Below are 22,266 nucleotides of genomic sequence, written 5' to 3'. Positions count from 1 at the left end.
AGAAAATGCACATGAAGTCTTTAGCACAGGGTCTTGCACATGCATTAATTAAATGAATTGATCAAGAAATTCTGAGTACGTGCCCGACACTGTTTAAGGCATTAGAGAATGAAGCAAATAAAATCTGCATCCTATGGAGGTCACATTGTAATGGACAATGCCTTGTAACTGTTCAAAATTGTAGTACTATAATGATTGTAACTTTTTCAAAGTTCTGTTTGGTGGTAGCAGGAATGAACACGGTTGTGAAGAACATGAAGCATAGTTATTAAAACAGTTTCCACCCAAACCTGGCTAATTTGATTAGAGGATGTGCTACTTCCAAAGGGATCTGGTAAAGAAGGAAAGGTTTTTCTACCACTGCCCAAACCTCTGCTTTGAGGGAAGACCAGCAGGCTGCAGGTGGAGCCCCAGAATGGTTCTGCAGTGAGCCCCGATCTTCTAAGGTCTGGAGCTGGGGGAATAAGGTGGCCCCTGGATCCTGCATTATCACACATTCTAATCAATTTTCCTGCCGGCCTGGTTCTGTTTGAGTCATCTGAGTTTTATGTTGATTCCATTTCTTTGCCTGCTGCTAACAAACATCATCTCCTCCTACTCTTTTCAGGCGAGAACAGGACTGGAAAGACAAAGTCCTTCTCCAGAGCAAAAGACCTGGAGTGGGAGACAGTCTCTCCTGATGGTTCCCAAGGGGGAATCACGCAGGAGCCACTCAGCCCTGCTTTTGCGTTGCCTCTCCTCCCAGTAACTAGTGGGAGCGGGCCCGCTCTCACCGTGGTGCCAATGCCATCTAGAAGTGTTTGCAACCCCTGCCTGACCAGCTGTCTGCCACCTTCCCTCTTCTCCTCCCATCTTAGCTCCTACGTCACCTCCCCTCGACCATGCCCCTGGTTTTTCCCATGTTCTGCCTCTACCATGATGAGCCCTGATAGCATCATGGGTTCTTCGAACTTCCAACCAGTCTCCAGCTCTCTCAGATGAGGACACAGGTCAAGAGGGGGGGAAATAATGAATCCAAAGTCATGTTACTTCATTTATTCACTCAACCAAGAACACTCCCTACCCTTTAAGATTCAGCTTAGCCCTGGCTGGGGTGGCTCAGCTGGTTGGAACATCGTCCTGTACACCAAAAGGTTGGGGGTTCCGTTCCTGGTCAGGGCCCATGCCTAGCTTGGGGGTTAGATCCCTGGTCAGGGCGCACGTGGGAGGCAACCAGTTAATGTTTCTCTCTCACATTGATGTTTCTCTCTACCCCCTCTCTAAAATCAATAACCATACGTTTTTTTAAAAAAAGGTTTAGCTTAAATGTCACCTCATTAGAGAAATCTGCTCTGATTACTTGAAAGCATAGCCCACCCCCATTCTCTATTTTGTTCCCTTGTTTCTTTTTACTCTTTATCACAATTAGTAATTGTTTCATTTTTTAATCTTTTTGTTGTTGTTGTTGTTTTTGGCCTGACTCTATAGAGTATTAGCTCCGTCAGGGCAAGAGAGACATGTTTGTTCTTCAGAGATAGGCTCATAGCGGTGTTCTCAGATCCAGCACATTAACAGATGTTCAAGAAATCTTTGCTGAATTAATTAATGCATGTGAGCAAGTGGCATCAAGGCACCTGGGGACAGGAAAGTGGCCAGGATACAGTCCCTGCTTTCAGAACTGCTGTATGTGAGCAGCAGAACCAGAAAACGGAATGTGATGAAACCAGGTTCAGCCCGGGGGTGGCGAAGGGGTGTTTCGGGGGCACCTAAAACAGGCCTAATCTCTGTCGAGCTTTTGTTACCAACCACCTCTAGAACCCAGGATAAAGCATTTGGCCGTGACTCAGGCCTGTGCCCCGAGCGGCCCAGATGCAGCAGGGGCTGACAACTCATCTACTAGAGTGTGCGTTCAGATGGCACCTGGACCCATTACCCTTTCCAGTGAGGGAGGTTTGCCAGTCCGTTTCACAGGTCTAGTTGGTAGCCAAGTCCACGGTCATTGCGGCCCCAGAGGGAGCATCACACCTTCTAGCGTAGTTCCAATCTTTGGCCTGGTCTTCTGCTTCAGGAAAGAACCCGTGCAGCATTAAGGAAGGCGACACCTGCCTAGTCTTCAGGATTAGTGGGGTGACGGATGTCTCAGCCAGGTAGCCTTCATATCCAGCGGGCAGATGGGTTGTCCCACATGGCTCAGAGAAAGCCAGTGCCTCAGCAAGTGGATGACCTGCCTTCCTGTTCTGGACTATAAAAGGAACCCAGAGGAGGAGGAGGAAGGAAAACAGTGGGAATCCCTTTCTTTGAAGAGAAAGAGTCCAAGGGCCCTGCTGGCTCTCGTGGGAGAGAATCTCACCCCTCAGTCCAATCTTCTCCCTACAGTGGGGCAAGATGGCAGCAGCTCCTGCTGCTTCTCAAAGCTCACAGCAAGAAAACCTTGTCTTTCCTCTTCTCCCCCTTCCAGATTCATCCTCCCACCTGCCAGGAGCCAGAAAGGTAGACTCAGGTCCCCAGCAGCCTGAATTCTCCCAGATAAGAAGCTTCACAGCTAAATGCTGAGCCTCCTCAGCCTATACCCTGCTTCCAGGGTTGGCTCGTCAGGACTTAGCCAGAGCCCTCCGGCTTCCCCCACCATTCCCTACGGTGGCCAGGCTGGTGAAGATGACCCATTAACACCTCGAGTGTCAGCAGTCTTGGCCCTGATCCCTATTCTTCCCCTGTTGTTGCATGGGTTGGGAATTATCCCCTCTTTATTCAGAGAAGTTAAGTAACTTGCCCAAGGTCACACAGTGAGAAAGTGGCAAACAACGCCCCCCCTCCCCACAAACTTGCATCTGCTGCTCGGCAGTTTGGCAGGTGCACAAATACTCCATGTGGAAAGGGTGAAATCTGTCGTTTCTTCATTTTGCTGGCCCGTGGGTGTTTTTGTGTGTTGGGGAAGGGGACTGTGTGTGGGGGATGAAAGCTGTCCCCTTCCTAACTGAACCTTTGACCTCCTTAGTTCACTTTCTCTTCCGAAGTAGCTACTGGGTTAATTCTCATCTCTCCGACTGGACTCGATGGTGTGTATTTATTATCAGAGCAATGCCCAAGAGCAACGAAGAGTAGATCTAATATTTGCCTTCTCAAAAGAGCAAAGACGAAAAAAAAAACCCCAAATAAATAACCTCACTTCCCCCCAAAATGTACAGCCCCAAAGCAAATATCAAACCAGCACCTGACCCCTGGCACGGTCCGCAGAGGCCCCCAACACACTCCACCCCAAGCCACGCCACACTGCGTTAGGGAGGCGTCGGGGAGGGGGCGCCCAGCATGGGTCCGGCGCGGCGGGGAGCCAGTGGGCGCCGGGCGCGCTGCCAGGCCGGGCCGCACCGCGGGGGCTGGCCGCCCCTCGCCACGTGGTGGTGGCAGCGACGGGGTCCCGGGCGCCTTCCCGGCGGGAGAAACCCGGAGCAGCCGGAGAGGAGGAGGAGGCGGCGGCGGCGGAGGAGGAGGAGCGGGGCGGGCGGGAGGGAGGGAGGGGGGGCTGGGGGGGAGGGGTGGGGGGGGGGTGGGGAGAGACCCGGCGGCGGCGACAGGGCGAGTGCAGAGCTCGGTGCCAGGGGGGTGGGGGCACCGGTGCCCGTCTGGGGAGGGAGCAGGCGGAGGGGATAAGCTGCGATTACGAGCAGGAACCGGCGGCAGCTGTGAGTCCCCGGCGGGGCTGGGCGGGGGAGGGGAGCGGCGCCCAGGGCCAGCCCCACCAGGGGTCGCGGTTAGGGGGGCCGGGAGAAGGTGGCGGGAGGTCGGCGGGCAGTTGGCCCAGGTTGGCGGGGAACGGAAGGGTCCGGCGTCCGCCACCCGCATCCTCCCCTTTCGCCCTGATCCGCTGCTCCTCAGGCCGCACAGCCTCCGGAGCCCCTTCCCCCTCTCGGGGATGCGGGACCCGGGCCCGACCAGCAGCGGGGGAGGGGGCTGTGTGGTCTCAGCCTCCGAGAGGGGAGGGGCGACAATTTCTGTCGGCGGAGCTGAAGGGGTTTAAAGGGCGGCTCTTAAAGGGGCCGCAGAAGGGGTCCGGGCCCGAGAAGGCACCCCTTCCCCATCCGCCCTCCGAGGCTCTCACTCGGGGCCGCTGAGCGGAGGGGAGAATGCAGAGAAAGGGAACAGCTGTCGAGGCGGCCCAGGGGGCCGAGCCCCCGCTAGTGGGGGTGGGCCCGAGGTGGCGGGCAGGGGGCCTGGGGGTGAGGGGAGTGTGGTGACCGCTGGCCCGCGGAGCCGGGGCAAGGGGATGGGCCTGGGGGGGAGGGGTTAAAGATGGGGCCAGCCCTACAAACAAGCGCACACATTCCTTACTCAGACCCACCCGGTCACACGCGTTTCCCTGTCACTTAATGGGTGGAGGGGCCAGGAGCCGGGCTGGGCCTGCGCCCGTTCCAGCCCAGGCTCTGCTGCCGGGCTTTGGGAGGTCGCGGACCCCACTGTCTCAACTCACACCTCAGGAGCCCCCTGTCCTACGCACACACGGGCTCCGGCGCGCGCACACACCTCGGACATTCCCATAGTGCCTCACGTGACCCGCGGCCCGAACGTGCCCACCCTTCACACACGCTCACGCACGCGTGCACCCACGCACACACAAAACACACACGGCCACGTCCCAACTCCATTCCGACCCCCACCCGCAGCCCCGCTAAGGCACTCATTGACTGTGACACACCTACACTCATTCACACACACACACATTCCCCCACACATGCCAACCACAGACACATTCATAAACAGGGCCGGGAGAAGTACACACGCACCCCCTCGCCTAGCCTACTCTTTCAGGAGCCCTGAGTCATTCCTGCCCCCTCCCGGAGCTCCCATATCTCCATGTGCAGGTCCCCAGGGGGACCTTGGGAATTCTTGGGCAGCCCTCTTCACCTGGGCCCCGGCCCTCTCCCAGAGGCCCCTTCCCCTCTGTGCACCCTCTGACACTCTGCGTGGACTTCTCCTGTGTGTCTGAGGTCAGGGGTGAGGAGGGCCTGGAGGGTTGCCACAGCCCCAGTGTGAGTGGGGGAGGCATTTCCTTTTCCTGAACTCTGGGATCCGGCAGGAGGAAGCTGGGGAGCTGGGCGGGGTCCAGCAGAGGATGTGCTGACAGTGGTAGGGCTGACCCTCCCAGAAGCACTGAGCCTTCCTTAGTGGGGAGCCTGGGGTGCCAGAGACCTAGGATGAGGAGCTTGGATGAGAGGTATTTGGGGAAGTAAGGCTGGAGGTGGAGAAGGGGCCCAGGAGTGAGTCAAGGCGGGCCCCCAGCTGGGCTGTGTGCTGGGAAGGCAGCCCTCTCCTGTCCACTGGATTCCCAAAGGAGCCCTTGCCTGCTGCTAGCCTGGCTTACTTGTCCCAACTTGTCATTCCTCCACCCACAAGCTTTCACCTGGTCCCAGCCCCTTCCCCTAAAGGGTGCAGAGAAGATGGAGCTTGGTAGTCTGGGCAGGGGCCGTGGGGGACCGTGGAGCAGGACCAGGCTGCATTTCTACTGTTCACAGGCCGCCCCCCCCGCCACCCCCGGGCCAGGACTAGGGGTATCAGGGGACAAGCTTCAGGCCATCGTCTCCTGTTCTCCCAGGAGGCCCAGGGGGTGCCGCAGCCCAGGCCCTTGCCATGGAGTCCATGTTTGAGGATGATATCAGCATCCTGACCCAGGAAGCTTTGGGCCCCAGTGAGGTGTGGCTGGACGCTCCCGGAGACCCCTCATTGGGGGGAGACATGTGTTCCGCCTCGCACTTTGCCCTCATCACAGCCTACGGAGACATCAAGGAGCGGCTGGGGGGTCTGGAGAGGGAGAACGCCACCCTCCGCCATCGCCTCAAAGTCTATGAGATCAAGGTCAGAACCTGGAAACGATGGGGTCTGGCTGTGGGGGGGGGGGGCGGGGGGGCTGGGAGGCTGCTGAGTGGCAGGAACTGGGGATTCAGCAGAGTTTCCAGGGACCCCAAGAGGGGTCGGGGTACAGACTCTTGAAACTTGAAGGCCCCCTGTGAGGGGTGTGGCTGTTCTGGATGGAAACTCTGGAGACCTCAGCTCCAATTAGGAAGAGATCTGGAGGGATCCACTTTGGAGTGCTGAGACGTGGGATCTAAAAAAGATCTGGTTAGTGGGAGATGCCTACAGGCCCATGGGAATTTGAATATATGGATCCCACTAGAAGGGGGACCCCGAGGCAGGTTGTAGAGTGGGGGCACAACGAGACTGAAGCCTGGGCAGAGAGCCAGGCACCAGCTCTCCTGAGGGCCTGCCCCATCATCCACAGTATCCGCTGATCAATGACTTTGGAGAGGAGCATGGCTTCTCTTTGTATGAAATCAAGGATGGCTCCCTGTTGGAGGTGGAGAAGGTCAACCTGCAGCAACGGCTCAACCAGTTCCAGCATGAGGTGAGCACCTTGCAGGCCTCTCAGCCTTCCCTAAGCTTGCTCCAATCAATTTCTGACACCTCCCCTACCCACCAGCCTCCGGCCTTCTGTCCCCTGGATCAGAGGTGGCCACGGTCCTCCCTAGAATGAGCTGCAGCTCCTCCTGCCCCTTTACCAGGCATTGGGAGTGGGGGTGCAAGGCATAGGGAACTGCTCGGCCCCCAAGTCTTTGATGGGTTTGACTGGCGTGCATCCCACGCCTCCGGGCCCCATCCAGTTGCAGAAGAATAAAGAACAGGAAGAACAGCTCGGGGAGATGATCCAGGCTTACGAGAAACTCTGCGTGGAGAAGAGCGACCTGGAGACGGAGCTGGGGGAGATGGTGAGGCCCAGGGAGCTGGGTGCTGGAGAGTGTGACCCGGGTTGTGTGTCGCCCTGTGTGTGTGCTGTGGAGTACACCCTGCTGTGTTCCTGTGTGTCTGAGTCCCCATATGGGGACTCTTGGCGAGTGGGGCTATGTGTCCAATAGGTTGCGAGTGACTGTACGTCCTGAATATGCAGTGACAGGAGGTGACTTTGTGAGCGGCCCTGTAGAACATGTGTCTCTGTGTACGTTTGGGTCTCCTGCTGGGTCCACCCTATGCCTGCAGCGCTGCTCCCAGCAGGCTTCGTAGGTGAGGGCAAAGGTGACCAGCAGTGTCAGTGGCTGCTGGTATGAGTCTGGGAACATGTGTGTGATTCTGGGTCAAGACGTGGCCATGCATGGGAGCAAGTGGGCGGGCCTCAGAATCAGGAGACATGGTCTCTGCTGACTCCTCGCTGTCACCTGGGTCAAGTCACTTAGTCTCCATTCCTCTTCTGAAAACTGGGGCAAATAACTTCGCTGAGCTGTTGTGGGCATTCATGTGAAAATGCTCTGCTTTAATAATCAAAAACACTTAAGTGGTGCTTGCTGTGTGCCAGGCACCATTCTTATCTCTTTAGATACAGTTAGGCATTTCCATCTTGTAACAGCCCTAAGCGGTAGGTGCGGTTATCCCTGTGTAGAGATGAGGTAGATGAAGGCAGAGTGGTTGTCGTGTATGGAGATGCTCCTGAGGCAGTGTGTAGAACGGGTTCTTGTAAGTGACCGTGTGTGTTAGTGACATGGAAGAGGCATTAACTCTGCCCTTGCAAGGAGCAGTAGCCAGAAACATCTGCATTGCAGTTGCTGGGAGAGGAGACCTCGAACTCGTGGCTACGTGGAGGGTGCAGTTAGGATGCATGACCTGGGGCTATTGTTTGCTCAGTTTGGGGGTGATGGCTATTCAGAAGAGGCAAAGTGCTAGATTTGGGGGGTTACAGGGGCACCCTGGGCCTGTGCAGACCCTCACTTCTTTGTCTCCCCACACAGCGGGCCCTGGTGGAGACCCACCTGCGGCAGATCTGTGGTTTGGAGCAGCAGCTGCGGCAGCAGCAGCAAGGCCTCAGGGACACCGCCTTCTCCAGCCTGAGCCCCCCGCCTGCCTCGGCCCCACCCTGTGCCGATCTGGACCTGCACTACTTGGCTCTGAGAGGGGGATCTGGCTCAGGTCACGGTGAGACCTCGGTGACCCCCGCTTTCCGCACCCCAAGCTTCCCAAGGCAAACTCCCACTTCCACACCTTTAGACATAGGTAGTCAACACCCCATAATAATGCTCTGAATTTCTCTACCACCTGTTCGCTCACCTCATCCACTATTACCCTAATTTCTGCTGCTGACATCTGCTCAACTCCTGCAACCCTGGCTACCCTCATGCAATCCTCATAGGTGCCAGCAGAGGGCACCCCAACCCAGAGTCCCCTGACTATCTTAGGTTGTGATTAGGAGAGGCTCCTGAGGATGCTCAGAGACTTGAGTCTGGCCAGGGAAGCCCTTCAAGAGGCCATCTTACAATTCCCTGGCCTCCAGGAAGATTAGAACAAGCAACTTAACTCTTCCTTCCTCACTGCCCTCAGTAGAGGTCTCTCTCATCCCAGGGTGTCTGTCCTCCAGCTGTCTCGCTGGGGTCCCCCACGCTGCAGTCCTCACCTCTTTCACTTTGTGCTGATCCTGGAGTCAGTGGAGGTGCCCAGCAGCTGCACTCAGCCTGACATTGTCCTCTCCCCGGCCGGCAGGCTGGCCGGGCCCCACGCCACTGAGTGTGAGTGAGCTGGAGCGGAGGCGCCTAGAGGAGGCTTTGGAGGCTGCCCAGGGAGAAGCCCGGGGGGCTCAGCTTCGGGAGGAGCAGCTCCAAGCCGAGTGTGAGCGGCTACAGGGGGAGCTGAAGCAGTTGCAGGAGACCCGGGCCCAGGTAAGTGACAGCAGGGTATGGACCCCGGCCCTTGCTCTGGCACCCCCACAGCTCTGTGGGGGTCTGGGAGCAGCTGGAAATAGCATCTAGAGGTCTGAGACTGCTTCACTGGGTGCAGCCAGGCCTTGGGAATGGTCGAGAATGGGAGTTCAGGCCAAGCGAGGTTGGCATCTGACCTCTCCATCTCCTCCCGCAGGACCTGGCCTCCAACCAGTCGGAGCGGGAGATGGCATGGGTCAAAAGAGTTGGAGATGACCAGTAAGTCACATCTGTAATCCTTTCCCTCTTTTTTTTTAAGAGTTTATTTATTTTTAGAGAGAGAAGAAGGGTAGAAGAGAAAGAAACATCAATGTGTGGTTGCCTCTCACACTCCCCCTGCTGGGGACCTGGCCTGCAACCCAGGCATGTGCCCTGACTGGGAATTGAACTGCAACCATTTGGTTTGCAGGCCGCACTCAATCCACTGAGCTACACCAGCCAGGGCTAATCCTCTCCCTCTTAACCTTTATACCCCAGGCATGGTGGTTCCCAGGCCCCCCCTTGATGGACTCCTACCCCTGGTGTTGTTTGGGGGACCTCTCTTCCAAGCCGTCAGAACTGTGGGGTTTGGGTGGCTTGTGTGCCTCTGCATCCTCCACAGGAAGGAGGCGAGGTCCTGGGGCTGTGCAGGTTCTGGGGGGTTCCCTTTGCTTTCCTCTGGTACCTAAGCCTGCGTCTTCTCAAGGAGTCAGGGGTTGAGAGAGACTTCCTCAGGGACTTTGCTGCTATGTTCTGTGCCCCTGGTGAGTTTTTGGGCCTCTCTGGGGCCGCGTGTTCTGTCCCAATAACAAGGCCCAGGCAGTTGGATTCACCCTCCCCTCCCTGACAAGGAGGAAGGAGGTGGCCTCTTTCAGGATTTGTGGTGCCTCATCTGTCTCAGGGGAGAGAAAGCTGAGGCTTTGGGTTGGAGAGACTTCCTTGAGGGGAATTAGAACGTACTCTGCTGGGGGTCCTTGGAAGTCCTGCCAGGAAGGAGGGGGAGCAGGAGGTAGGGAGGGAGCTGTCAGTGAGGAGCCTAATGATGGGAGCTTCCGGGGCAGCGCAGCCCCACGCAGGGAGGGAGAGGGCTAGGAGAGGGCTAGCGGCAGGGAGCCTGACGCCTGTCACATCCGCGACGACGACGAGCTCATCCTCTCCCACTTTCTGAGAAATAGGGCGCAAGCCTCCTTCCGCCTCAGCCCTCTCCCCTGAGATGGGGTGTGTGGCACAGACTCCCTACTTTCGCTGGAGGGGAAGACTGAGGCCCAGGGAGGAGCAGCAGCTCCCCATCCTCCTCCCCTTCCTCCCAGCTTCCGGCCAGTTGAGGACACTCCTCACCTCCCTGTGCACCCGGGGCTGAGGGCCTGGGTGGGGCTCTGATAGCTGGGGGGTGAGAACACAGCTTGTGGGGCTGGTGGGCGGGACCCCTTAGCTAGGCTGCTGCTGGGCACTGCGGGCCTGGGTGGGGAGGGTCCACCCCAGCTTGCGGCCGGGGCTCGGGGCCCATCCTCCTCTGTGTGCCCAGACCCAGAACACGTGCGCGCACACACTCTAGAATCTTGCCCCAAATGTCACACTTTACATGTCACCAAGTCCAGCCCCTCCTCGAAGACCGGTGGCGAAGACTCCCCCCGAGTGGCTGACCCCCGAGTGAGGCAGGGGTTGTGGTTGGGCTGGAGTGGGAACAGGCAGACTTTGAATGCAGGGATGCTGGGGTCCCGAGTGACGGTGCTTTACAGTCGGCCCCAGGTTTTCCTCATGGGCTCAGGGGTCAGTCATTGCCAAGAGACGTGAGAGGAAGGTGACCAGGGGGTGCGGGCAGAGGACAGGTGGTGGATCCTAAGGGGCGGAGCCTGTGAGTGGGTGGAAGAGAACCCCTCCCAGAAGGTGCTTTTGGAAGTCAGACCCTCCATTCTGCGGCTCTGGCCAGAAGAGCTGCTTTTCCCTCCCCTCCCTTCCCATCCCAAGGCACCTGCCTCCCCCAACCCCCTGGGCCATAAGGATGAGCTGGTCTTCCTCCCTTACCCCGCCCCCCCTCCCCGCTCCTCCCCGCAGCCCCAGTGGTTCAGACGCGGCCTGGGGCCTCCTGGACCTCTGCCCCTGGAGCCAGCCTGGCCCTGCCCACCTGGTCTCACCCTCTCAGGTTGAGTATCTCCGGACAGCCCCAGCTTGGCAAGAGTTAATTCTCAGAGGAAATCCTCACTCCCCCGGTAGTTTTATTTTCTTATAAACTCAGCTCCTTTTGGTAATAGTCCGCCTCCCCGTGCTCGCTCCCCTGGCCTCCCACCTGAGGAGGGAGGCCTCAGTCACCTGCAGTCAGTTCGCTTTCCCCCACCCCACCCCCTTCTCTCTACTCCTGACTGACCCCCGGCCTAGTGGGAGTTTTACCTGTGGGTTTACCCAGAAGAGAAATGCAAGGGCTGGACTATCCAGGTGGGTGTGCCAAAGCTAAAGAGAAGGCCACAGAAATTTCTGCGATTAGCCTACTCCTGTGTGGGAATCTCCTGTGTCCCCCCAAAGGTTCCCCCTTGTTCTCAGTTGGGACGTGGCCAGGGCAGTCAGCTGCACTGCGGGAGTCCTGGGGGTTAAAATAGCCCCTCCCCCCATGGCTTCCAACTCCGTTAGTTCTCCAGGCATGAGCCCCGCCCGTGCTGAGACTTGGGAGGCAGCCCCAGCCCCAAGGTGTCCCGGTTCCTCCCACCCCAGCCCGAGGTCTGTGAGCTCTGGTCATCAGTGTTCCTCCGAAAATGGGCGCCCAGACCAGACCAGACTGCCACTCTCCAGGTCTGGCCTCCGGGCAAGATTTCCCTGCCCTTTGGTTCGCCCCGTGTTGGCCCACGACCAGGGGAACAAACTGCCCCAGAGGAGGAGCTGCAGGGGGTCACTCGGGTCCAAAGGCAGTGACGAGGGGAGAGGCAGGAGTGGAAACCACTCTGGTCTAGAAGATGAACAGGGAGGTAAGGACCCCCGGAGGGTCCCAGCGGAGGTGGGAGGTGCAGAACCCACAGCCCCCTTTGCTCTGGACGCATTGCAGACGCCTTGCAGAGGGTGTGGCCAGTGCTGAGGGTGGAGGGGAAATTGCGGAGAGGGGGCTCCTTCGGGGGGTCGGAGGGCTCTGAGTAGGCAGGACTCAGTGAGGGGAATGAGGGCTCAGTGAATGGGGGAGCTCGTCCGTGGGGGGTCCACCAGGAGAAGACATGGGGCTCAGTCTAAGTAATGAGGGGGACAGCTATAGGTCTTTCTTTTTTCCCAACGTGGGGGGCTCAGTGTTGCAGCCTGGGCCCTTTTCCGCCCACCCCCCACACCCCTCTCTCCGCCCACAAGCCTCTGCGTGGGCTGCGGTTAGTGGTGGGGGAGAAGTGTGAACTCAGAGAGAGAGGATGGAAACTCTGCACAGAGGTCAAGGGCAGTGTGGGGTGGGTCAGGACGGAAGTCGGAGACCCCCATGTACCCTGAGCTGAGCCTCATGCCCCAGAAGCAGCCGGCCCAAGGCCTCCCCCTTCATGCTTCTCACCCTCCCTACTTCCTTTCTCTCGAGTCTCCTTCAGCCCGGGCACCCAGCAGCAGCGCGCGCAGGAGTTAACCCCTGAGCACTCGCAGCCTCAGGAGCTCCCCGTGGGTGGGGAGGGGCTCTGCAGTGGAGGCCCACCGCTTCCACCTCATTGTGGTCTGAGGGATTGGGTGGCTTTGAACCGGTCTCTGGCCATTTCCCTGCCAGGAAGGCAGAGAGCGGCTCTTACCGCATCTCTCCCTCCATGGGAAACTCCACATCCTCCCCTCAGTTTTTGAGCAAAGTCACTGAGCTGGCATCTCCAAAAAAAGGGGCAAAATGGTTTCCCCTTCCCCTCCTGTCTCCCAGACCCTCCCCCCGCCCTTCCTCCTCCCCAGACACCACTACGCCGGGCAGTTCACCTGCAAAATCTCATTCAGTTCTCACAGAACAAAGACAAAAAGACAATGCGATGAAGGCATCGCCCTCTCTTACAGCCGTGCACGCCGAGGCACACAGAAGTTAAGTAATCAGGGGGGTTGGATGCAGACAGCAGGCAGGTCCCGAGCACATGGGGCGTTTTGTCTGGCTCAGATTCTCCTCCAGGTGAGAGGCCCTAATACAGATTTGTTGATCCAACCCGATCACTTTGAAAGTGAAAGGGAGCACTATTAATAATTACGCCGGGGCACCTAGTGTGAACCTCGGCAGTCCTGGGCCAACTGGGATGTGCGGCCCCCTCACTCCCCTGGGGACCCTGGTCCCCAGCCTCTCCGCGAGCTGCGCGCTGCCCGGTTCGGTTGCTCAGGGCCGGCTGTCTGGACCCAGGAACATCTGGCCGCGCTGGAAGCGCGGCAGGGCTGCCTTGAAGGGCCCGGCTCTGCGGACCGCAAGTCATAGCTGGTCGAGGAGCGTGAAGGGGCTCAAGGCGCCTGAAAGGAAGTGGTGGAGCACTGGGTTGTTGCAAAGCGACTTCCTCCTCCCCCCTGGCCCGCAACCTCAAGTCCGCTCCACGGCCTGGTGCCTGCGGTCCCCTCCCTAAGGGTCGGGTGGGAAGAGTCATGCAGGGTGTGCCTGTGGGTGGTGGAAAGTTTGGTCCCTGAATTCACCCACAGGGGCGAGGTGGCTGGGGGCGGCTGAGGGCCGCCCTGGGCACGGATGGAGGGGCTGGGAATGCTGGATTCCTGTGTCCCTCCTGGTTCTGACCACATGGCCAGCACTATCCTGACCCCGATCCTAACCCTAATACAGAACCCGTTCCTGACACTGCCTCTATCCCTCATCCCTAGCCCTCTGTCCACAATCCTGACCGAAAGTGAACTGTCAATGCCAGCCCTAATCTGACCCTGACCCCGAGCCCACCCTCGTTCTGATCCATGACCCAGCGCTGGCCTGAATTCCAGCCCCGCCGCAGGCTCACTGCCGCCCCGGCGCGGCACGGCGAGGCGCGGCACGGCGAGGCGCGGCACGGCGAGGCGCGGCACGGGGCGCAGAGAGCTTCCCTGGGGAGGACTCTGTACTCAGACGCCCGGGTGTCTCCCAGCTGGTCTGGGGCAGAAAGAGGCCTGTTAGAGAGGAGGACACTTAGGTCTGGGACCTTTGTCACCTTGGTAGCTTTATCGAGAACGGTGAAGGTTTTAATTTCCAGATGCATTTTGAGATCCCCAAATCACTCGTGGACAGAACGAGGGAGAGGATAAGTCCGGGAAGGGTGGAAAGGGCCGCAGCAGAGGGCGCCCCCCTTCCTGCCAGCCCTGCCGTTCGCACTCCGGCTCCTCCGAGAGTGCCAGCTCGGCGGGCCCAGGTGCCAAGAGCATGTTCGCATCCTTGCTCTGTGTCACCGCCGCTCTGTGACCTTGGCCAGCCTCTTCCCAGTGCTGACCTTCCACTTCCACGTGTGTCTAGCGCCTTCCCAGGGCAGGGGTGGTGGCGATCTGGGCCCGCAGGCCACTTTGGTGGTTCCCGGTCTCTTCCTCCTCCTCCTCCTCTTTTCCTTCTGCTGCCTTCCCGTCTCTCCTCCCCCCGACTTTGCGGGTGCTTTTTTTTTTGGAAGGTTTTATTTATTTATTTTTAGAGAGGGGAAGGAAGGGAGGGAGAGAGAGAGAAACATCAATGTGTGGTTGCCTCTCATCTGGCCCCCACTGGGGACCCGGCCTGCAACCCAGGCATGTGCCCTGACTGGGAATCGAACCTGCGATGCTTTGGTTCGCAGCCCGAGCTCAATCCACTGAGCGACGCCAGCCAGGGCGTGGGTGCTTTTAGCGGGCAGGCTGTAGCTGTGTGGTCGGTCGCTTTTTTGGAGCTCCCACTGCAGTGACTCCTTAGGACTAGGCTTTGTGACTTTGGCCAAGGACTTAAGCTCCAGAAACCTCCGTTTTCTCACCTGTGATATGGAGATAATAGTGGCAACACTGTAGGGTTGTTGTGAGTATTAAGTGAAGTTCACAGCACAATGCCTGGCCCGTGATGAGCGCTTCTACAGATGATTTGTGATGCTTTTCTCCCTGGGTCCCTCTCCGGTTCTGAGAGACTCAGAGCTTCCCCCCATAGTTGAAGCAATCAAGAAGCACCCAAACGCAGCCAGCTGCGGCCGTGCCCCTGACCCGTCCTTCCTGAGCAGTCTCGATAGTGGAAAATAGCGCTCAGGTGTGGGCCAGGAAGCCAGGAAACGGAACGCGCACTCAGGTGCATGTGTGCGACTCTTGGTTGTGCTGTGAAGTGGAGATTTTTTCCACTGAATTGGCAGTGTGTTCTAATGTGAGTCATTCAGGTCGTTAGCGTATTTCGCAGCCCGGGCCTGCACACCTTGAGTGAGGTAGGGAGAGACACCCGATTAAGGGGGAGATCCCAAAGGGTCATGGGGCACTGGGAGCTTGGGTCCCACCACCTGGCCTGGTCTCAGAGGTCTCTGTGAGGGCTGCCTGGGGTTCCAGCAGGACAATCCCCACCTGCCCCAGGCACCCAGGTCAGAGCTGTGCGAGGGGCTGGGCATTCTGGGCCAAGGCCGCCCATTTCCTGCTGCTCCGCCTGTTTTGTTGTGAGGAGGGAGCCGTGGGGACTGGGTAGCTCCTGAAAGGGGAGGGAGGCAAGCAGGGGAGTGACAGGGGCCTGGGAACTGAGTGTGGCAGGCGAGATCTCCGAGGCGAGGCGGGGTGTGAAGGCAGCAACCTGCATCTGTCGCCTGAAATACTGCAGTGGCTGCGGACGGGGAGAGAGTGTGGCTTCTCGGTCGAGGAGGGCATCCCGTATCACCGCCCCGCCCAGAGCCCCGTCCCCTCCACGGAGGGGCTGGCACGGTTCTTCGAAAGCCCTCCCCCCTCACCCCCCACCCTCCCCCGTCTGATGGGAGAGACACAGATCCTGCCCCTAAATTGTCCCAGGTCTGAGGTCTGAAGCGGGTAGCCGTCCACTGGGGAGCCCCCAGTTTAATATGGGACAGAGAGACTGGCCCTCCAGTCTGAGCGGGGAGGTGGCATTTTCCCCCTCAGGCCCATAAGATGAGTGTGGGTGGACACAGGACACACCTCGCAGACACGGGGGCTGAGGGGTGACGGGACTGCGGGCTGCAGCCCCTGAGCGAGGCTTCCCGAAGAGCCCTTCCTTTCCCTCGGCCCCTGCCCTCCCCGGCCCTCCGGCGTCAGAGGGGCTGGCGGGGGGCGCTCTCCTTCCCTGAGAAGCGGGCTTGTCTCCCAGAAGCCCAGCCTGTTCGCAGTAGGTTTGCTCTGGCCCCAGTGGGTTAAAAATAGTTTTGTTGTGGGAGGGGCCGTTGCCCCCCCACCCCCAGCTCTGCCCCAGGATCAGTAAGAGAGCCGGCCAGCGAGTGCAGAGTGGGAGCCAGGGCGCTCAGCCATCTGCCCCCCACACCTAGGCTTTTCCTGCCCTCTGAAGCCCTAACCTCAGGACTTCCCCTCTGCTCCTCTGGGGTCAGACACACGCGTGCACGCGCACACACACACACACACTCACTCTCACACCAAGCCGCATCACACCGGTGGCCTCACGCCTACCTTCACTGCCCCCCATCCATGTACATCCTCTCTCACAAGTCCATTACCACAGGACGGGGCCCGGGCCCTCAGGGTCTGGAGACCTCCCCACCTCGCCCCTGCTTTGGGCCCCCCACAGCTCCTGGGGCTGAAGGGCCTCCCCTGTGAGGAGACCTGCCTGGAGAGGCCGGGCCTCTTCCTGCCACTTCCCCCCAGCTCCAGTTTTCACAAAGTGCCGGAGCCCCTCGGACTTGGCGAGGCAGAAAACCAAACCCCTGCCTCCCGGGCTCTGTCCAAGCCCAGAACAGAAGGCAGTGACCCCAGGCCAAGGCAGAGCCTCAGGTGAGGTCTGGAAGGTGTGAACTCTCTGGGTGTGAACAGGTGGGGGGGGTAGGGGAGGGGCTGCCCTGAGAGAGAGAGAACCTTCAGAGGTTCTGGGTCAGAGAGGCCTAACAAGAAAGAAGGAGGAAAGGAAGTAGGTGAAATCTCTGCCAAGTTCAGAGTCTCTTCCTGAGCAGGAAGTTAGGGAAGAGAGAAAAAGAAAGAAAAATGGCTGGAGAGGCTGAATTCATCATTCGCCAGCTGAACATCCAGTGGGTAACAGGTCCTGGACAAAACGCTGGGAAGGTGGCAATATGGTCTCCACCTTCGAGGGGTTCCCAGTGAAGCCCCAGAGCAAGGCAGCCTTGGATTAGTGTCCACTGTGAGTGGCGCCCCCTGAAGGCGTGCGGGGCATAGTGACTGTTCCCAGAGATCTCTGCGTACAGGGCCCCCTGTCCGGTAGCTCCTGAGAAGCACGAGGCTGGTAGGAGCTCAGAGGCAGCTTTGAGATGGAAGCCAGGGTGTTGGACCTGGAACTGAGCAGACTTGGGTTCAAGTTTATCAGCCCATAGTCTGAGAACCACTGCCCTAGCCCTCGGTACCATTCCCTGGGAGGAGCGGGAGTCTCCCTGGAAGAAGTGGCATTGAAGGTAGACCTTAAAGCCCAAGAGGATTTCCTCCGTTGGGGTGGGAGGGCCCTGGAGGGGAGGAGGGGGCTGGGGGCTGGGGCAGACCCAGCTCTTGCTCCGTGGCTGTGGCAGTAAACCCACTTCCCTTCTCTTCCCTGCTCCCTGCCCTCTGACCTCAGGACCAGGGCAGGCTGGGGGGATGGGCAGGATCGAACCATAACCTGGGGGAACTGGGGTGTCCCGCAGGGTGAATTTGGCGCTGGCTTACACGGAGCTGACGGAGGAGCTGGGCCGGCTCAGGGAGCTGAGTTCCCTGCAGGGGAGAATCTTGAGGACTCTGCTGCAGGAGCAGGCCAGGAGCGGCGGTGAGATGGGGCCGGGCAGGGGCACCAGGGCTGGGCCCCCGAGGTTGGGGAGCTGTGGCTACCGTCCTATGTCCCCGGGGCCACCCTCTGTTTCCTTTCCCCTTGCCTGAGCCTTTTTCACGGTCCCATGACCTGGTCCTGCTTCTCTTCCAGGCCAGAGGCACTCGCCTTTGTCACAGCGCCACTCTCCGGCCCCTCAGTGCCCCTCACCGTCCCCGCCTGCCCGAGCAGCGCCCCCCTGTCCCCCGTGCCAGTCCCCGGTCCCCCAGCGCCGTTCCCCTGGGCCCCCGTGCCCCTCGCCCCAGCAGCGCCGCTCGCCCGCCTCGCCCTCCTGCCCGTCGCCGGTCCCGCAGCGCCGATCGCCGGTGCCGCCGCCGTCGTGCCAGTCCCCCAGCCCTCAGCGCCGTTCCCCGGGGCCCCCAGCCTGCCCGGCCCCGCAGCCCCGGCCTCCGCCGCCCCTCCCACCGCCGGGGGAGAGGTCGCTGGCGGAGCGCGCCTACGCCAAGCCGACCAGCCACCACGCGAAGGCCGGCTTCCAGGGCCGGCGCAGCTACTCGGAGCTGGCCGAGGGCGCAGCCTACGCGAGCGCCTCTCCGTCCTGGCTGCAGGCCGAGGCGGCCACGCTGCCCAAGCCACGGGCCTATGGCGCCGCGGAGCTCTACGGCCCTGGCAGACCGCTCAGTCCACGGCGCGCCTTCGAGGGCATCCGCCTGCGCTTCGAGAAGCAGCCGTCAGAGGAAGAGGAGTGGTCCGTGCCCCCCAGCCCATCCAGCCCCGAGGCGGGCACCATCCGCTGCGCCTCGTTCTGCGCCGGCTTCCCCATCCCCGAGTCACCCGCAGCCACGGCCTATGCCCACGCCGAGCACGCACAGTCCTGGCCGTCCATCAACGTGAGTGGGGCACCCACGTGGGTGACAGGGACCTGACAGCCCCACCCGCGCTTCACACCTGATGGGCTGAGCTCCCTTCCTTTGGCCCCGCCCCCTGGCTTCCCTAGGGCGCAGGCAGCAGAGGTCCCCGTGCGCCAGCAAAACCTGTTCTCCTCGTTCAGGGCTCGGGTTACCGCCTAGTCATCCGAACCATGGTTCCGGCTTTGATTTCCAGACTCCACCACTTAGTAGCCACCAGGGTTTGGACAAGTGACTTTTCCTCCCAGATCCTGAGTTTCCTCATCTGCATAACGAGGGCGAGGATTACATTCTGTGATTCCATTCGAGGGTTCTCGAGAGGGAGGCCGTAAGCCCACAGCCTTCTGGGCCCGAGTGGGGCACCGGGTAGCGAGCATCTGCTCTTACGTTGGTGAGGAGGCCACGGGGGTCCTGGGGGTCGCGGGCGGCACAGGGACAGGCCTGCCCGTCCGCTTCCCTCCGCGGGGCCTCGGGCCCCTGCTCTTCTCCGTCCGTCTCGGAGACAGCCCTGTCTCGGGGCTCTATCGTTTCACCGAAATAATGAGTCTCCTGAATGTCAGATCCAGCCCTTGTCACCTGGAAGGACCAAAATACGTTCCAAAGGCAGAAAGAAGACTATTTTTGGGTTGTACATTGTTTGGGATTATCCGTTGCTTTGAGTTACCTAGCAGCGCTTAGTTCCTCCGGGGCTGTCTGGGTCCTGGCCTTCCCCGTTACCGCAGATGTCCCAGCAGGCCGAGCGCGCACGCGCGCTTCCTTCTGCTCCCCTCCCGCGGCCCCTCCGCCCCCGGCTGGGGAGTGGAGTGTGGGCGGGGCCGGGGGGAGGGGCGTGGTGCTGGATAAAGGGCGCCCAGAACCCTTCTGCATGCTGCAGCACCCCCCCCCTACCCACCCCGGGTCCCAGGGAAAAGCAGGCTGGGACGTGGGGATGTCGAGGGAGGGTTGGGGACCGTAAGTGACTTCCGTCTCTCCCCACAGCTGCTGATGGAGACAGTGGGCTCTGACATCCGCAGCTGCCCCCTCTGCCAGCTCGGTTTCCCTGTCGGGTACCCGGATGACGCCCTCATCAAACACATTGACTCCCACCTGGAGAACAGCAAGATCTAGGGTGCCTCTCCCACCCACTGGCTGTCTCTCTGCCCTCTCCCATCACCCCCAAGCACTCACTCACTTTGAATGCTGCATGAATCTCGTGGGGGGCCCCTGCCCCTTGCGACCCCCAGAGACCTCCACTAGCTGCCGAGTCGACGAGTCAACGCGTGTGCCGTCTTCCCCGGCCGTGGCGCCGCTCAGCCCTGGCTCTTCCCAGGAGGCCGGCCGAGGCTCTCCCCAGCTCCCTGGCTTCCAACGGGAGGGGGGAACGGGGGGAGGGGGCGCCTCACCCAGCCTCTCCCTCTGCCTTTCTGTTCTCAAACACAGTTGGATCCAAGGGGGTGTCTAGTGCTTGGGCCTGGGGTAGAGGGAGGGTATCAGAGGACTCCAGGAGCTCCCCCAGCCCCTCCCTCCCCAGACATCCGTCTTTCTCAGGCCGGGCCCTGCCCAAGGAACATTTTCCTGTGGGGTTCCAGAGCCCGCCCTGCACACCGATGCCAGTTCCTCCAGCCCGTGGCCGGCTCAGGGCTTGTGGCACGGGCTGTCGCTGGGGGAAGGAGACACCTTGGTTCTTGCCATTTTCTGCAGGCCAACCCAGTTCTCCCCCTCTGCCCACCCTGGGGAACAGGGAGGGTGGGAGAGGAGGGGGGGCCCTGGAGGGCTGGGAGGGCACAGCCTAAAGAGGCTGCCCTGTGGCTTGGGGTCCCTGCACCATGACCCTCAGGCCAGGGGACGCTCTGTGCCAACCTTCTAGGCCCGTGCCGCCCCCCTGGAGCCCCCCCCCGGCACCAAGGCACAGATTGTCATGGCAGTCGCTCCCCTCCCCTCTGGCCCCACCAGAGCTCCTGACACCAACAGGTGCACTGCAGCCTGTGTGCGACTCAGCCGCTGTTAGCTGGGTGGGTGTCATCAGCCCTGTGTCCCAGGCCAGAACCTGAGGTCAACCTGAGGGTGGGCCCAGGGTGCTGTGGAGAGCAAATTCAAAAGAGCTAACCCCTTTCCCACACCCCAGCAACCCACATTCCCTCTGTGAAATCTACCTCAGAGTCGTACCCTCAGAAGGATGGGTAAGCAGGAGGCCAGGGGGTCCGGGGGCTGAGGTGGGGAGCTTCCTACAGCAAGAGCCTGCCACCCACGATGAATCCACCCCTCCCCCCACTGCCAGCCTCTCCTGGCCCCCAGCCGGGCGGGCCGGCGGCAGTGGGCGCTATTGTCAGTGCATGCACCATTCTGATCCAACTCTTCCAGGCCCCCCGCCTCCTCAGCGCAGAGGAGCAAAGGGGTGTATCAGGTGGGGAAGGGGCCAAGGACTCCAGAGACACGGGGCATTGTACCTTGAATGTCCCCCCAAGGAGGGGAGATGGGGAAGGGGGAGTGCGGAGGGGAGGTGGGGGCCCCTACGCCCCCTGAACAAGTTGAAAGTCCAAATAAAACTTACCTGTTCCATCTGCGCTCAGTCTGTGCCCTCCATGGCGGGGGTGGGGAGAGACCCCTCGGTAGGCAGAGGTCTCGAAAACCATCTCAAGGATATGCCACCGCGGGAGGGCGGTCGGTGCGCAAGTGGGGTGTGTAGGCCACCCACGTTCCAAGGCGATTCTGGAGGTGCCGGCGTGCAGGCAGCCACAGAGGACTGCTGACGAGTTTATCTAGGACACAGAGCAGCAGAGGGGGTCTTCCTGTCCGAGCAGCCACCCCAGCCCTGAGCAGGTGGCAGGGACTCCTGGATGTTCCCTCCCCACTGGTCCGGCAGGTGGAGTTCTGAAGCCCTCCCCAGGGGCGCGTTCACCAGCAGCAGCTTCTGCTTCACGAGCTGAGTTCTGCGTTCCAGGAACCAGGCTGGGGCCTCACAGAGGAAGGACATCCGTGTTCCATGTCCTCGTGCGTCTGAGAGAGGGGAAGGGCTGGGCTCCAGGCTTAGCAGGTGCCTCAGAAGTCTCACAGCCTGGGAGGTCAGAGCCAGGTCATGAACCCTTGACTCCTGCCCCAGCCAGGGCTGCCCTCTGGCTGCAGAAGGGCCCGAGGTACTTACGCACCAACTCTTGGGTGTCTTTAACTTCCACTTGACCCTTTTACCATTAAAAACACAAGGTGGGGGCCGTTGTTAATTGAAAGCCTGAGGCTCAGCTCCAGACTGGGGCGAACATTCTTCCTCATTCAGTGTTGAGGTCCAGATCCTCAAGGAGAGACTTCCCAGTGTCCCTCGCGCCGCTCAGAGATCACCCAGCCCAGAGTCCCTCCGAGTGCCAGGGAAGGTGAGAACAGCTGTCCCTGTGGAGCACGGAGTCATAAGCCGTGGCAAAGATGATTCGAGAGCTGCCCTTCCCGTGGAGGAAGGCAGCACCCGGGCTCTGCGCCTGTGTCCCGTGTGAGTCTCTGGAGCGTGTGCTAGAAGGGCATCAATGCATGGGAGGTGGCAGGGGGACACTAAGCAAAGGGAAGTCCTAGCCGTTGAGGAAAGGGGCAAAGGATGACTTGGGAATGAGCTGGAAGCAGGGTGTGGCCCAGCTAACCACTCCTGGTCCTCGAGCACGTCTGAGGGAACACGCTGGTGGGAGGGAACCCAGGGCTCCTGCATCCCGGAGCCTGGGGACACACGGTACAGACTCTAGCAGCTTGTCCCCTTGGCTTCTGGGGACCTGGGATAGGGCTCGGGTGCCGGGGAGGGAGCTGCTGGGGGATGGCAGGGACGGAGAGACAAGCGTGCCCCCAGCCCAGGTCCTCCGGAACCACAGCCTTTCACTGAACGCTCTTCCTCCACTGAAGGAGAGGACACGGGGTGCGGAGCTCGAAG

General features: G+C 60.2%; 1 protein-coding gene across 2 annotated transcripts; it reads left to right on the top strand.

Moving 5' to 3' along the window:
• The first annotated feature begins 3,523 nt into the window (after positions 1-3,523).
• Positions 3,524-20,907, top strand: TBKBP1 (TBK1 binding protein 1). 2 transcript variants are annotated; one of them, XM_045837566.1, is made up of 10 exons: positions 3,524-3,659; positions 5,567-5,826; positions 6,251-6,373; positions 6,630-6,734; positions 7,746-7,929; positions 8,491-8,666; positions 8,863-8,924; positions 17,357-17,475; positions 17,629-18,365; positions 19,362-20,907. In XM_045837566.1, exons 2-10 carry the CDS (start codon positions 5,602-5,604, stop codon positions 19,488-19,490), a joined length of 1,860 nt encoding a protein of 619 aa, XP_045693522.1. In that variant the 5' UTR covers positions 3,524-3,659; positions 5,567-5,601; the 3' UTR covers positions 19,491-20,907. The 2 variants fall into 2 exon arrangements, with proteins under 2 accessions (XP_045693522.1, XP_045693521.1); XM_045837565.1 differs by lacking the exon at positions 3,524-3,659 and adding an exon at positions 4,916-5,188.
• Positions 20,908-22,266: the final 1,359 nt, after the last annotated feature.

Source organism: Phyllostomus hastatus, unplaced genomic scaffold (genome assembly GCF_019186645.2).
Source record: "Phyllostomus hastatus isolate PE091 unplaced genomic scaffold, TTU_PhHast_1.1 phas_contig_210, whole genome shotgun sequence".
Lineage (NCBI taxonomy): Eukaryota > Metazoa > Chordata > Mammalia > Chiroptera > Phyllostomidae > Phyllostomus > Phyllostomus hastatus.
The sequence above is the reverse complement of the archived record's forward strand: the minus strand, read 5'-3'. Positions and strand labels throughout refer to the sequence as shown.

Bases quoted from the DNA above. Each gene is read 5' to 3' on its own strand.
- TBKBP1 (XM_045837565.1), top strand. The intron at 7,930-8,490 runs GTGAGACCTCGG...CCCGGCCGGCAG, and splicing joins GGGATCTGGCTCAGGTCACG to GCTGGCCGGGCCCCACGCCA. The intron at 18,366-19,361 runs GTGAGTGGGGCA...CTCTCCCCACAG, and splicing joins AGTCCTGGCCGTCCATCAAC to CTGCTGATGGAGACAGTGGG.